We start from the raw sequence: 14,404 nt of genomic DNA, 5'->3' as shown, positions 1-14,404 counted from the left end.
AAGGGGAATGAAGACCAGCAATTAGCCCTGAGTGGGTGAGTGCCCTCTCCCTACTGGGTGCATATCCCCCACTGCGGGCTAATTGGAGGCTTTGGCCCTGGGCCATATGGGAGGATGGTATAAAAATCTAAGAAAATAAAATATAAATACATAAATGTCATCGGAAGCACAGACATAATTGTATGTTATGATAATACTAATAGTTATTTACTTACAGGTAGACCTGGATAACCTCTTGGTCCACGAGGACCCTAAGTAAAAAGAGATTATACACATATATATTTAAAGAGCCATATTCCTGTTTGCAATGTAATTTACTTAAAACCAGCAGAAAAATATAATTTATGTATTGGATTAGCTACAAAAAAGACCGGTGGGGCAAGAGCTATTGTCTACTAGTTTTGACCTTAACAAAGATTTTTCAGTGTTGCTAAAGACTATTTGAGCATTCCTAAGAGTTCCTGATGTGGGCTTTTTAAAAAGTGAGGAAGTTTCTTGATAAAAGGTGCCTGCTCATTAGGATTGGATACTGACATGCTATATTTTTATCCAGTCAGCTCCATAGAGTAGCATTTAGAAGTAATTAAATATAATAACAGATACAGGTCCAGTTAATATATGATGTAAATTGATTTAAAAGTATGTTAACTATTTTGTATTATATTATGATTTGTTAGCTACTTATATAAACTACTAGTAATCAAGACCGCTGTAATCTAAATACAGCGGGCGCTAGACCAGGGAGCCCTCGGCAGCCGCGCTCTGCGCGGCTGCCGGGGGCTCCCTTGCCTGCGGCCTGACACGTCGGAGGCGCTTTGTGCCTCCCGACGTGTCAGGCCGCCATCAAGGGAGCAACTGCGAGCCGTGCTCTGCGTGGCTCGCAGTTGCTTCCTTGTCAGCAGGGCGGGAATCGGCCGGGCCAATCGGCAGGCGCAAAGCGATGGTCTGTCCGGAGGAAGGGGCCAATCAGGCCCCTTCCTCATCACGGACAATGCCCTCCCACCAAGCCCTTAACGAATTATTTAGTCCACGGCGCCCGTGGCGCTGCGGGCGTGTTAAGGATATGCAAATATTAGCCTTAAGTCTATTTTAGAATATTGAACAAGCATGCAGAAAGAAGCAGTATTTTACCTGGTTCATACTGGCAAGTACTTGTCTAGGAATGGATCATACCTTGATTCCTCTTTAAAAGGAAAATGTCTACTCCTGTTACATAACAAGATGCCATTTGTGTTCATGGTTTAAATCTTAACAAAATATCATGTGGGAAGAAGCCTTCCTGCAGCTGCTACCACCAATGATTCCAAAAGTTGCTAGAGATAAAATTGCTTCCATCCCTCTGCTATTTAGGACATGGAGACAGAGAGCTGCAGCTGCTCATTCACTCTTATCTCCTTGCAGTACCTCATTGAATTTTGATTCTTATACTCCCCCCGCCCCCGCCAAGATACTGCATTCCCTTGAGGGTAACTGGTTAGCTCCTTGCCCAAAGTGTGAGGTGAAGAACTGATAGCTGCTTGTAGCTACCCGAGAAGGAGCAATTACTACAGCTTCATTGAAGCTGTATTCCAGCCACTGCCTCATTAAGTGTATGGACCGGGGTATGCAATCTGAAACTACCTTGTACACAGAATAATAGAAATCCTGAACACACTTTGATTAAAATTCTCATATACTGATTTGGAATTTAGTTTATTGTTTGGACTAAAGCTCACAAGTGACAAACATTCCAAATATCATAGTTATCTAGCTGGTGTGCTTGGAATGACTCCTTTCTCAGCTTGTTTTTCTGACAAAGGAATTGCAATCTGCAAGATGAAAGGGAGTCATATTCTATGTGTAAACTGGTTCCTCTCATGTGTGGCTACTGTGTGAGTGTTGTTATGCAGCACCATAATTAGTAGATTCTGGATATGTTGATAAATCCTCTGGTATTCAAAGCAATACCTAGGGTTTTTTTAAAGCTTCTCTGCTAAAGAATATTAACTATACTATGGCTGCATTATGCCAACAATAGTGGGCTGCTGGTGTAACAGGAGCATAGGATTTGCTCTGCCCATTTGTGATATGACAGTTTACATTTTAAAAAGAACACAAAACAGTCTTCCAAACTAAGATTCTTCATCAGTTAAGCCGTATTTTTTAAAAAAATCACTAAATCCAGTAATACCCAAAGAAAAAACCTTCAGCTACTTTAACTCTGAGCATGACAGGATACTTAAATGCAAGAGCGTAACTTAAGAACATGTAAAGGAGGTTAAATAAATGAAGTTAAATAAAAATATACTGTAAATCAACAAATGTTTATTATGCTGTTGGGGAAAGTAGAAGCTGTGGAGGAGGAGGGTGGCTCTCTCCTGCTCCTCATAACTCTAGGGCAGTCAAAAGCTTTTCAGATACCAGCACTCTGGATCCAAACTAGGGTGGGCCCAGTGCACCCCTCACCCCTCATCCTTATTAGTAGCACCCTTCTATTTGGTGGGGTGTTCCCAGGCATAAGACCAGCCTCAATGGATGAAGACACAGCCAAAGTTAAATAACTGGTTTATTAAACAAAATGTGGCAATAGTCAAACAGGTGAAAATTAACAGCCAAAGGATCCAGCCATTGTAATACGGCTACCTCACTGGTTCTTAGCCATGCCTCCAGGGACAGTTCCAACCTTTTTGGGAGATGGATAATCTGCTGATAGCAGCCTCTCTGCCATCCAGTGCTGATTCTGCACTTGCTTTGTTTTTTCCATTGTCGATCCTGCTGAATTCAGATCCATTTGAACCTGGGTCTTCCTCCTTCCTATTTCCCCCACCCCCATCCCTGAATTGAAACAGAAAGTGTTCTGCATTTGATTGGGAAGCTCATAGCGGGGAGGGGAGCCAAGCCCAGAAGGAGGCTCTTTCTTTTCCTGAATGAGTGGAGGGGGGGAGAGGATTGGAGACAGCAGCCTCACAGCGGGAAATAAATCCAGAAGGCCAATCTCTGCTGAGAGAAGTGTGGGCTTCTGGAGTGCAATTACTTTAAAACAAGGCAAAAATAAGTCTTGGGTGGGAGACCCTGCAACCGGGAACCAGGAAGTCTTTGAACTGATGCCCAGCCAATCAGGGACAGACTGCCTCTCCACATCAGCAATGCAGGAAGTTAATCCGGCAAGTCACAGAAGATCTACACTATACTGGGGGCTTTAAAAACCAGGGCAGAGTCTGTACTTCGTTTATTCCATTGTCAATCCTGTTGAATTCAGATCGCTTTGAACTCGGATCTTCCCCCCCCCCCCCATTGAAACAGGAAAGTCTTCTGCACGTGGTTAGGGTAGTTCAGAAGGGGGGGGGAACCAAGCCTCTTTCTTTCTTTTCTTGAAGGGGGGGGGGAGAAGCCAAGCACGGAACCTCTTTCTTTTCTTGGAGGGGGGTAGGTGGGAGAGGATTGAAAAAGGCAGAGAAGGAAGAAAAAATCCAAGACCGACAGAAGTTGGAAGACTGTTGTGGGAAGAGGAAAGGGAAGCTGAATGTAAGCCGCTTTGAGCCTCCTTCGGGTAAAGAAAAGCGGCATATAAAAACCAACTCTTCTTCTTCTAAAAAGCAAAGTAGAGACTCCAGATCTTGAGAGAAGAACACTTACCTGGGGTCTTATATTGTCTAGTTTGTTTCTAAGTCAAATTCAGGATACTAGTTATGGCCTTTAAATCCCTTCAGTGCCCAAGACAGACCTATCTAAAGGACAATCCTCTAACTTAAGCCCCTGTGTGTCAACTATGGCCTTCAGGTGACTATCTACTTGCTGCTCTCTTGCTCAAGATGGCTCACTGACTTTTCAAAACATGAATGGGGCATCTAATGTAGTATCTCTGACCTGGGCCTTAGAGCAGTACAATAATGCTGTTCTGAAGAGCACAACTCATTTATAAACATTCTCTTATACAAGAAAAGACAAAGAAATTCAAATGTATGCAACTTAATCTCCATCACAAACCAGACTACTGCTTGAAAGTCACAGAGAATCTAATAGGAATGCCAACAGCATTCCTCTCCTTCAAAGAATAAATTCAGAACGGAATTAAAATTATTTGATCTCCGTTATTTGTGATAATTATTAGGACTAAAGCTCTTTCCTGGCTGTAGAGACTACGTTAATGGTTTTGTGCTGCCAACACTTTTCTTCTGACAAGTGTCTCATGCAATGAATTCATCAAAGAGGGAAACCACTCATTGCCAGTTGTGCAGAATTTCAAAGGCAAAAGGAAGTTATTCAGTGGCACAGAGATGTTCATTTTCCACTGAAATTCCATGGAAAGATTCATTGACTGGAAGCTGGGTGTTTATGTCACAGTATTTAAAAACAATAATTAATTTTTAAAATTCAAACTTGCCCTGAAGTGTTGTGCTGTTCTAATACATCTGTACTATGATCTGAAATGCATGTCAAATACAACATTAGAATAAAGTTTGAGTCCAGTGACACCTTTAAGACCAACAAAGTTTTACTCACTGTACAAGCTTTTATGTGCAATCACACTTCTTCAGATAGGTTACTCTTGACCCTAGCTAGTCCTTCCTGGCAATTATCACTCCCCCCCCCCCAATCTATATATAAGGTTGAGGAAATTCTGTTTTACAGTATATGAAGCATACACACAAAAGGTTATAGCTTGAATAAAACTGTTGGTCTTAAAGGTGCCACTGGACTCAAATATTGTTCTGCTGCTTCAGACCACCATGGCTATCCACCTGGACAATATTAGACTGTCATGTAATATTCTTAACCCCTTCTCTTTATCCCCACTCGCAACACAGTACAAAGATTCAAGACCAAAATCTTCAAACGTATCTAATTAACTGTGATGTTGGAATGCTTAGGTTAACACAGAGCCAGCGTGGTACAGTGGTTACGAGTGGCAGCTTCTGTTGTGGGGGGAGAGGAAGAGAGTCCTTCGGGCAGTGAAAAGAAGGGTATTAAAACCAACTATTCCTCTTCTAGGCTAAATTTGGGGTACTTTTCTTCCTAGTCACTGTATTTCTTAATCAGTTTGAGTAAACTGAACCCCCCAAAATCTATATTTTCTGATATTCCAAATCCCAATGCCGGTATGGTATTCAGATTTGAGATTTTTCAGAAATCCCAATTTTTTTCAGTTTTATTATACCTGTGCAATTTCCGTACATCAGTTAAAAATGTGTTATGCCTGCTGAATGGCAAAGCGCTAAATATTTTTGTGCTTCTAAGCCCCTCTTCACCTTTTCTGTTGTCTCACCTTTGTCTGCGACTTTTCACACGTCTCACCCTCCACAACTGCTGCTGGAAATGGCAGAAGAGAGCAATGTGCCTTATACACATTGTGCTTCCGCCTGTCAATCAATGCAGGTAACCAAACCCTTTTCTCCATATTTTAAAGGTCTCTGAATGCCCGCTAATTTCTTTTAATGCATACTTCTCCGTTGAAATCCCCATGCATCTAATCATAGATGCATAGTGCTTTTTGAATGTCACCCCTTATGGGATCACGAATCCTTTGAGACATTTAAAAATTAATATCACGTTCCTGATATTGGGGGTGGAGAAAACTTTCAAGAGCCATGCTTTATGTTAAAACTTTGAAAAAAAATTATTTTATTTCTGGTATTGCCTGCACGCTTGTTTGCCTATTCGTTGCTCCAGGAAGTAAGCCATTTAAAAAAAGAAATGCCTGTCTCCGGGAACAAGGGAGAGGGAGGTGAGTGTGAGGGCAGGACGAGGCAAGCGACTCTAGTGTGTTTGAGCCTCCATACCTTCCCTCTGCTGGTTGCCCTCTGGTAGCTAGAGCTAAATAGGTTGGTGAATCCACCTTATGCGATTCCCCAACTAGTGCTTTAAAATGGAGGTTGTAGCTAGCTGGTTACTGCCCAGATGCTGGATGTGGGCAACGCCATATGGAGGGGCCAGAATATAACAACTTGGTAAGGTAAGCATTTTACGACATTTAACAGGTGCGGAAATGTGCCCTCTGTGAACCCATATAGTCAATGTTTCTCCTAAGGTGTAATGGAGAAGTAATCCAGGGATATCTGGAAGTTGCCCCTCCCCCTGTTTTTTTTTTTTTTTTGGTAGTCAAGACACCAAATTTGCTCTGTAGCTGCTTCTCAAAACCCCCCAAGTTTCAAAAAGATTGGACCAGGGGTCCAATTCTATGGGCGCTCAAAGAAGGTACCCTCATCCTCCATTGTTTTCAATGATGGAAAAATGCATTGTAAGGACTTCCAGTTCCTTTAAACACCTTCTATGAGCCACAAGTGCACCCGAAAGGTATTTAAAGGGACTGAAATCACTAGCCCTTTAACTTTGGCTATTCAGTGGTCCTGAAAAATCCTAACTATTTGGGGGAATTTTGGGGCACAGCTATTTTGGATAGCTAAAAAAATCCTCAGATGTTTATGCAACTGAAATACCAATAAAGTATTTTTCAAATTTGATATAGCTAAATGCACATCCCTACTCTAGAGCCTAAAAGTCTTTACATTCTAAGTTAAGTAACCTTAAACCATTTTAATGTAAGTATTAATGTTCTTTTGACTTACGATTTCACCTCTGGATCCTTTATCACCTCTGGGGCCCTAAACACAAAAATGAAAAAGAGCTGTCTTCATTCTTCATCTTCTCAATTGCTACAAGCACTTGTTTAGAACTTACAAATATTTGAATAATTGTATGAAAAATGACATTCATATCACATCCAAAGACATCTATAGACCACTGGAACTATATTTTTGTTCTAGGGTAAACAGAATTGACACATTATAGTATTTTAAAAACCATCAGCCATTTTTGTCTATTCTAGATTACTGTACACTACATATATTTAAAGTTAGTTAAGATTTGCAAAAAAGTTTACAATAAAATAATGGATTATTCACTTATTCATAAACCACTGAGCCTTTGTGTGAATACGCATGTCTTAGGTGGAAGACAATCCCCCACTACTGGGGAGAGACCCAACATTGACCTTTTGGATGTTTCTAAGCATAACACATTATAATTATACCCTGAACTGTTCTGTGATTTCTCATTGGACACTAGAATATTAATACTAAGGTATTTGGGAGATTTATTAGTAGCAGTTCAAAGAGATCTTCATCTGGAAGTGGGTTTTTGAAGAACGGACTAATTCAATACAATTCAATAATACAGTCTTTCACCAACTGCACAACTGGCCAGGTGGAAGAATAACTACTATCCTTAACACGCCCGCGGCGCCGCGGGCGCCGCGGACTAAATAATTCGCTAAGCCCTCAGGTGGAGGGCTTTGTCCGTGATGAGGAAGGGGCCGGATTGGCCCCTTCCTCCTGACAGACCATCGGCCGGGCCAATCGGCAGGCGTGAAGCGCCTGCCGATTGGCCCGGCCGATTCCTAACCTGCTGAAGGAAGCAACTGTGAGCTGCGCGGAGCGCGGCTCGCAGTTGCTTCCTTGAGGGCGGCCTGACGCGTCGGGAGGCGCGAAGCAAAGGGAACCCCCGGCAGCCGCGCGGACCGCGGCTGCCGGGGGCTCCCTGCCCGGCGGGCCAACGCTGCGAGAGGCGCGAAGTGCCTCTTGCTGCTTCAGCCCGCCCGCAAAGGAACCCCTGGCAGCCGCGCGGAGCTGCATTTAGCTGCAGCGGGCTTGATTGCTAGTCCTCCATAAATCTCTCAACTTCTACAGACTTTCAGTGCAAACTATCACTGGCATTAGGAACTAAGGATAGATTAGGCATTCTTCTTATCTATGGGTTACCTATAAGTAGGTAAGTTTATTGTTGCAGCTTTATGCCAAACAACCATAGTGACAATATGTGACTGCCCAGCCACCATCCCAGTCACCATAGTGACTGACCAGCCACCATCCGCCCCACTTGATCTGGCTGCGAGCTGCCCCCCAAGGCCACCTTAACCTGCTTGGCTGGGGGCCAGGGAAGGGGAACCCTTTCAAGACCCGTTCTTAGGAACGGGCTTTGAAGCTAGTATATTTATATTTGCATGTGTAACAACTTTTGCCCCTCTTTTTGGGAAAATCTTTCAGGCTAGATGTATAAACTGGGAGCAGTGGTTTTTGAGGTAGAGAAAGATATTTTCCACACACAATGGATATGTAAACAGGCAACAGATAACTGGAAACAGGTGGTTGAAATTGTATCAATCAAATTGCAGAGACACATTTCCTATAAACCAGAGATCATACTGTTAAAATTATGTAGCTGACATGCCTAAAGCTCTTCAGGTTTTTACATATAATTTTTTTCAGGTTTTTTACATATAATTTGTATAATTTTACAAGCTTTATATATAATTACCATAGCCAGATAGGAACAGGAAGCACGAAAAAGAAGGCCCAAATTCATGACTAGCTGGTAAGAAATCTACACATGTACCCTACCAACACGAGATACTTTAAGATTAAACTCATTATGGTGAAGGGTTGTGCAAAGAAGAGAACTTGCAGCAAAATGTGAGAGAGTTCATAATTTCACAGGGTTGTTATGGTTCGGGTAGACATGCTCATCTTATACCAATTATGTACACACTTCTTATAATGTATATCTTTTTACAGTATTAAATAAATATGTTTTAAAACCATATACTTTTCTGTAGATGAAAACTTTGTGCATAGGAAACATTAGGCTCTGGACCAGGAAAGATGTTACTATAATGTTAGTTAAGGTACATCAGTACTTAGTTGCATTTGTAACAGACATTTTTAATTAAGGATAATGCAAATGAATAGAACTTGTCTATTTCTTAGAAAGGCTACTTATACTGATTTGCAAATGAATATTCCCTTGACCCTGACTGAAACCCCCTTCACATTATTTGTCTTGCAGGCATGATATAATATGAAAGAGGCCTGATCTATTTATCTGTTAGAGTGGGAAAGCCTTCACATAATGAGAGAAATGCTATAAGGTTATCTTAAAAAGATATAACAAACTACACTTACAGGTTTGCCTGCTGGGCCTATGATGCCTTCATTACCAATAGGGCCAGTATTTCCCTAAATACAAAAAAAGCAAAGGAATTGCTAAAACAGTACATGAAATCAGATCTATGAAAATACAATATAACAATATATTAGCATATAATGAACATACAGTTCTGCAACTGGCCCACACCACACTAGTCGAAGATCTGTGAAATTCTACTGGTCTTTCAAAGAATGATGCTGTTTCTGGATATGCAAGATAAATTTTCATCTTGTGGTTAAGTACTGCAAGAAATTTCAGTAAACCAATATGTATCTTAAAGATATTTGTTACCAGCAAGACAATAAGAATGAATTTACAGTGAAATCCTATGCACAGTTACCAAGTCTAAGCCCGTTGATTTCAGTGATCTTAGATAGGGGTAACTCTGCATAGGACTACACTGTACAGGCTTGTTCTGCTAAAGCAGGAAACTCCTTTACTCAGCCATTTTTACTTAGCCTTTGATGATCAAAGAGAGAACAACCACCACAAGCTGCAAGGTTCACAATGTATTTGAAGAGTACAATCAATCTCAAAAGACACAGTAACAATATATCTAATTCTTAACTTTCCCAAATTTGTGGCTACTTAAAGCCATAGACTGGAGCCATAAACAACAAGACATATATATCTACAAACCTGAAAAATGCCCAAGGTTTGAGAAAAATCTGAAATCTAAAATGAACACCAATATTTTGAGAGGGGGAGGGGGTTATTAAATTTCCCAAAATAATAGCAATGCCTATAGTTTTACAAAATAAATGCCCTCAATAGCCGTTGCTTAGTGACCACACAGTGGGCTTATCTGCACTGGGCTTTTAAAGCTGGTTGGGTTCAGATAAACAAAAGCCTTCTACACTTGATACTGATTGCCAGTCAGGATTTCCCCCCTCATCTGCACAGGTGAGCATTGACACTGGAGTCAAACTACTTACTCCCTAGCATATTGAAGAGCGGATTTTCCCCATTTCATCAAAGAAACGCAAGCCCATGGCAGTTTGGTGTAGTGGTTAGGAGTGTGGACTTCTAATCTGGCATGCCGGGTTTGATTCTGCACTCCCCCACATGCAGCCAGCTGGGTGACCTTGGGGTCGCCATGGCACTGATAAAACTGTTCTGACCGAGCAGTGATATCAGGGCTCTCTCAGCCTCACCCACCTCACAGGGTGTCTGTTGTGGGGAGAGGAAAGGGAAGGTGACTGTAAGCTGCTTTGAGACTCCTTCTGGTAGAGAAAAGCGACATATAAGAACCAACTCCTCCTCCTTCTCCTCCTCCTCTGACCTTGTGCTGAGGTTGCTCCTGATTGGTTTGTATGTGGCAGGAATAGCTCCTTTGTTCTGTTCCTCCATTTCAGTTTCAGCTGGATTGTGTCTAAGCTTCTGTGCAGTGGAAGTGCTTTTCTGATTTTCCTGGCCCCTTAAGTGAAGCATTAATCACTCCTACCAGAAGGAGTTAAAGACAAATCTGTGGCTGTCTTCAGTTGCTGTCCCTTCTCCCAGTCTCCTGCACTGCTTTCTGCAAGCGTTTTCCGTCCGTCAAACACATGTAGCAGATTGGGATAAGGGACAAAGTGCCTCCACACAGTTGTTTTTTAAACAAAGAAATCCTAGTGTAAAACATCCCATTCACTTTTTAAAAAAGATCCGAAGGAATAAACAGCTCAAGGTAAGGACAGCTCATCTTTACTTCATGCTTATCAGTTCACTTAAAGGGGAAGGCCTGCAATGGAACCACCAGACGTTAAAGGGCCTGGTCCTTCTGGAAACTAGCTAATCAGCAGAGACCAATCAAATCAAGGGAGGGGGGAGAAAAGTCTCAGAGATTACCTCCTGCAAAAACTGGTTTTTCTGGTTTCCAGGGAGAAGAGTCTATTTGGATGCAGATTACAGCAGGTGGGTTAATGCTCTTTCAAGTTGGAGAAATGATTGTTGTAGATTTCTGGCAATATCAGAGTCTGAATTGAATAGAAATCAGCAGAACCAGGAGCAAAAAAAAAAATCATTTGAGTGCAGAGTCAGCCAGTATTTCCATATTTTAAGCCTTTGTTTCTGTCATTAAAAGACAGAAAAATGGTGCTCAATACTTTGCAGGGCTATTTTGTTTTTTGGGGGAGGACTCACTAGACCTAGGGCTCACCGACAACCACTGGGTAATTTGATACCATAGGAATTGCATGAGTCACCCACCCTTGATCACGCAGCCGCATAAAGGCCACTGTGGTACAGTGATTAGTTTCAGATTAGGATCTGGAAGACCCATGTTCAAATCACACGACTGTGGAAACTCACTGGATGATGTTGGGTCAATTATATATTCTCAGACTAACTTGCCTCACAGGGTTGTTGTGAAGATGAAATGGAGGAATGGAGAATGCAGAAAGCTGCTTTCGGTTGCTCTTGTAGGCATAAATGAAATAATATAGCTAAAGAAGTGGGTGGAGTTTAAAGGTTGGTTGGTAGATGGGAAGAAGAGAAGAAGACAGGAAAAGGTCAGGATATGGGGGCTTCCAAGAGGGTATTAAGAAGTAATAGAAAGAAGAAATATTGTGGGAGATATGGGAAAATGAGGTGCCCCCAGCAAGTTATTCATAAAAGTTTCATGGTCCAAAAAAAATTTGCCCTTGATTGGGACATCTGGATGCAAGGATAAACTATGGCTAGGATCCTGTGGTAAATTCCTATAGGCAGGGGGGATTTCAATCAATGGAACTGAATTTCTTCACCTCACCTGCAGTCTAAAATAATTACCAAAATACTGCTCCTGGGGACAGAGGATCCTCAGGAACACCATGAGGTAAGAGACTCAAAAAAATCACCACCCTTCCATTTTTATCCACATGACTAAGCTTTATGTCATACACCAGGATTCTAAATCAGGTTGAAATGAAGATTTACAGAGAACTCCCCACCCACCCACACACACACAATTCAGTTTGCTTCACGCAGTTTGGATGTCACAAGGATGGCCCTGACTCACCTGAGGCCATGACATTGAAGATGTGGTGAAGCGGGGCCAAAAGAGAGCAAGCGTACATCTGGCCACCGGAGGCCTGGCAAGGGCACTGGCAGCCAAGGGTGCCAAGTGCAGCTGACCAGCTCTCATGGCAGCAAGGGGTGGTGGGGAAGATGGGGCCGGGCAAGCCCCCCCTATTTAAGAGGCTTCTGTGTGCCAGGCCCCCTCTTCCTGCCAGCCAGTGGCGACATTTCCCACCCGCCCTCCCTGTATTAATTTCTTACATGTTGTCAAAATAAAAAAAGATATTGAATATTACACCGTTCACAAAAAGTCTGAACAGAGACGATGCAGATATCACTAATGACAATCAATCAATCAATCAATCACTAATGACTACATTCCTCCCCAAAAGAGATTACAAACCTCACAAATGAACAAAAAGAGATATGCTCTAGTTTTCTCTGCTTCTAGGGACATACAGTGGTCATTGCTCATGCTGTTCAAACTACCATACCAATTTACAAGTTTAAATAGAAAACAAGCAGGTAAACTGTGCAAGAAGAGATGAGTTTCTTAAAGCAAAAAGCTGGTATAAAATTTTAAAGGGACAGACAATTAATACAGAGTCTTACAAAAAAGAGTAAACCAGTCAGTACAAGAAGCCATGTATAAAAAACATCTAAGATACCAAGCTGAATTTAATCAAGAAGGTGACAATGTCTGCAGCTTCTTTTTGCAGGACTTGAATCTTAATCCAAATTGTTAAAGGGGCGCAGTTTGTGAACCCAAATTACAGTGAACAGCATGAGCAATTACCATTGCACATTCCTACAGGCGAAGAGACCGAGAACATTTGCAAGTTATATCTCTTTTCGTTCATTTGTGAGGTCTGTAATTTCTTTTGGGGAGGAATTTAGAGAAATTAGTGATATATGCATCTTCTTCATTACTTTAGACTTTACACAAATGGTGTAATATTATTTTTATTATTATTTTGATGCAGATTACGTTATACACTGACAAAGTTTATCGAAACAAGGACAATTAACCAGGACCTGCTTGTTCAGTGGTTCTCCACCTTCCAAATGCCATGGCCCTTTAATATAGTTCCTCATGTTGTGGTGACACCCAGTTATGCAAGTGTTCTTTCACAGAAATTAAATCAAAACTGACCAATGGCATGATTGTATATAAATCGTTTTCCCACCCGGGGTTTTTCAGTTCAGTTCTGCCTCTTGTCACACCATGCCAATCTCGCTCTTTTCCACTGCTCCAGACAGACAAACGCTCTATCTCGATCTACCTCACAAGCCTGTTGTATGGATGGTGCCCCCCCATGACCCCTGTGAAAGGGTCGTTTGACCCCCAAACGGGTCCCGACCCCCAGGTTGAGAACCACTGTGGTTTTTGAATATTATGTTGTTGTAAATTGTGTTGAACTTTAGTACTCTCCAGTTAGGAGGTTCTTTCAGTAAACTGTTTATTCAGCCTGCAGGGATTCATTTGTTTACTTGATATATAGATATATGAATGGGTGTGAGACAGACTGACATCACGTCCGTTACGACTCCCCTCTCTGATAGGAGAGTAGTCCACATCTTGTCTGAGTGTATAATTTGTTCCTTTAACTCAATTTTATTTTTATCTTTTCCCTACATAATTATGTCCCACGTAAACTATTAAAAAAAAAAAAAGAATGGGTGTGTATATATAGATATTTACATATGTAAAATACAATAACAATTGCTGCACTTTATCTGAGCTGGACTTCATCACTAAAAGTTGGGCCAGTCCTCGTGTCAGCACATCATCACACATTTTTCATAGTTCTGGTTCACCAAGCCTTTGTATGCTCTTGCTTGCTAGCATAGCAGAAAATTTTACCAGACAGTCATACAGCCCTATATACACATATGGAAAGTTGTGGCAGCAATTCAGTAACAGAGTGACTGATAGTTTATAGCTGTGCAGAAGACTTACTATTTGGCCAACTGGCCCTTTTGGTCCTAGAATTCCCATTAAACCAAGTTCGCCTTCAGGACCCTAAAAATAAAGATCATGTAGGTATTTATTTTGACAGCAGAACTGGTTTCATATTATATTTGTTTTGTAATCATTACTCATTACATATGACTGGAATTCAGATTTTTTTAAAGGCAGAATCCAGGCAAAGTTTCAGCATTTTCAAATTGCATTTATTTCAGTGGGAGAGCTAAGGTTATATGTTACTGTCTCCCATTCAAATTAATAAATCTTATAAATTAATAAATCTTACACATGCTTAATTCTTCAAAAGTGATCATACCTTAGGACCTGGGAATCCTTGAAATCCCATCAAACCTGGATCACCAGATTCTCCCTGTAATATTAGCAGACAGAAGGACTTACTGCTTGGATTCATTTATTTCCATGCTGGCCAAATGGGTTCAAAATGTATTTAATAAAAACTACATTTAATTTATACTATTAAAAGACTAAGAGGAATGC

General features: G+C 41.4%; 1 protein-coding gene across 7 annotated transcripts in view; it reads right to left on the bottom strand.

Moving 5' to 3' along the window:
• Positions 1-14,404, bottom strand: part of COL24A1 (collagen type XXIV alpha 1 chain) — a 234,520-nt gene that overhangs the window by 13,310 nt on the left and 206,806 nt on the right. For 5 of the 7 annotated variants that reach the window (XM_077333120.1, XM_077333124.1, XM_077333123.1 and 2 more), the window contains 6 exons: positions 14,223-14,276; positions 13,898-13,960; positions 10,789-10,830; positions 8,937-8,990; positions 6,546-6,581; positions 216-251 (listed from right to left, as the gene is read on the bottom strand). In XM_077333120.1, the coding sequence (XP_077189235.1) occupies positions 216-251; positions 6,546-6,581; positions 8,937-8,990; positions 10,789-10,830; positions 13,898-13,960; positions 14,223-14,276 (285 nt within the window). Of the gene's footprint in view, positions 1-215; positions 252-6,545; positions 6,582-8,936; positions 8,991-10,788; positions 10,917-13,897; positions 13,961-14,222; positions 14,277-14,404 lie in introns of those variants that run through there. The other 2 variants (XM_077333121.1, XM_077333126.1) reach the window with 2 other exon arrangements.

Source organism: Paroedura picta, chromosome 4 (assembly GCF_049243985.1).
Source record: "Paroedura picta isolate Pp20150507F chromosome 4, Ppicta_v3.0, whole genome shotgun sequence".
Lineage (NCBI taxonomy): Eukaryota > Metazoa > Chordata > Lepidosauria > Squamata > Gekkonidae > Paroedura > Paroedura picta.
Note: the sequence above shows the minus strand (reverse complement) of the source record. Positions and strands in the feature narration are given on the sequence as shown.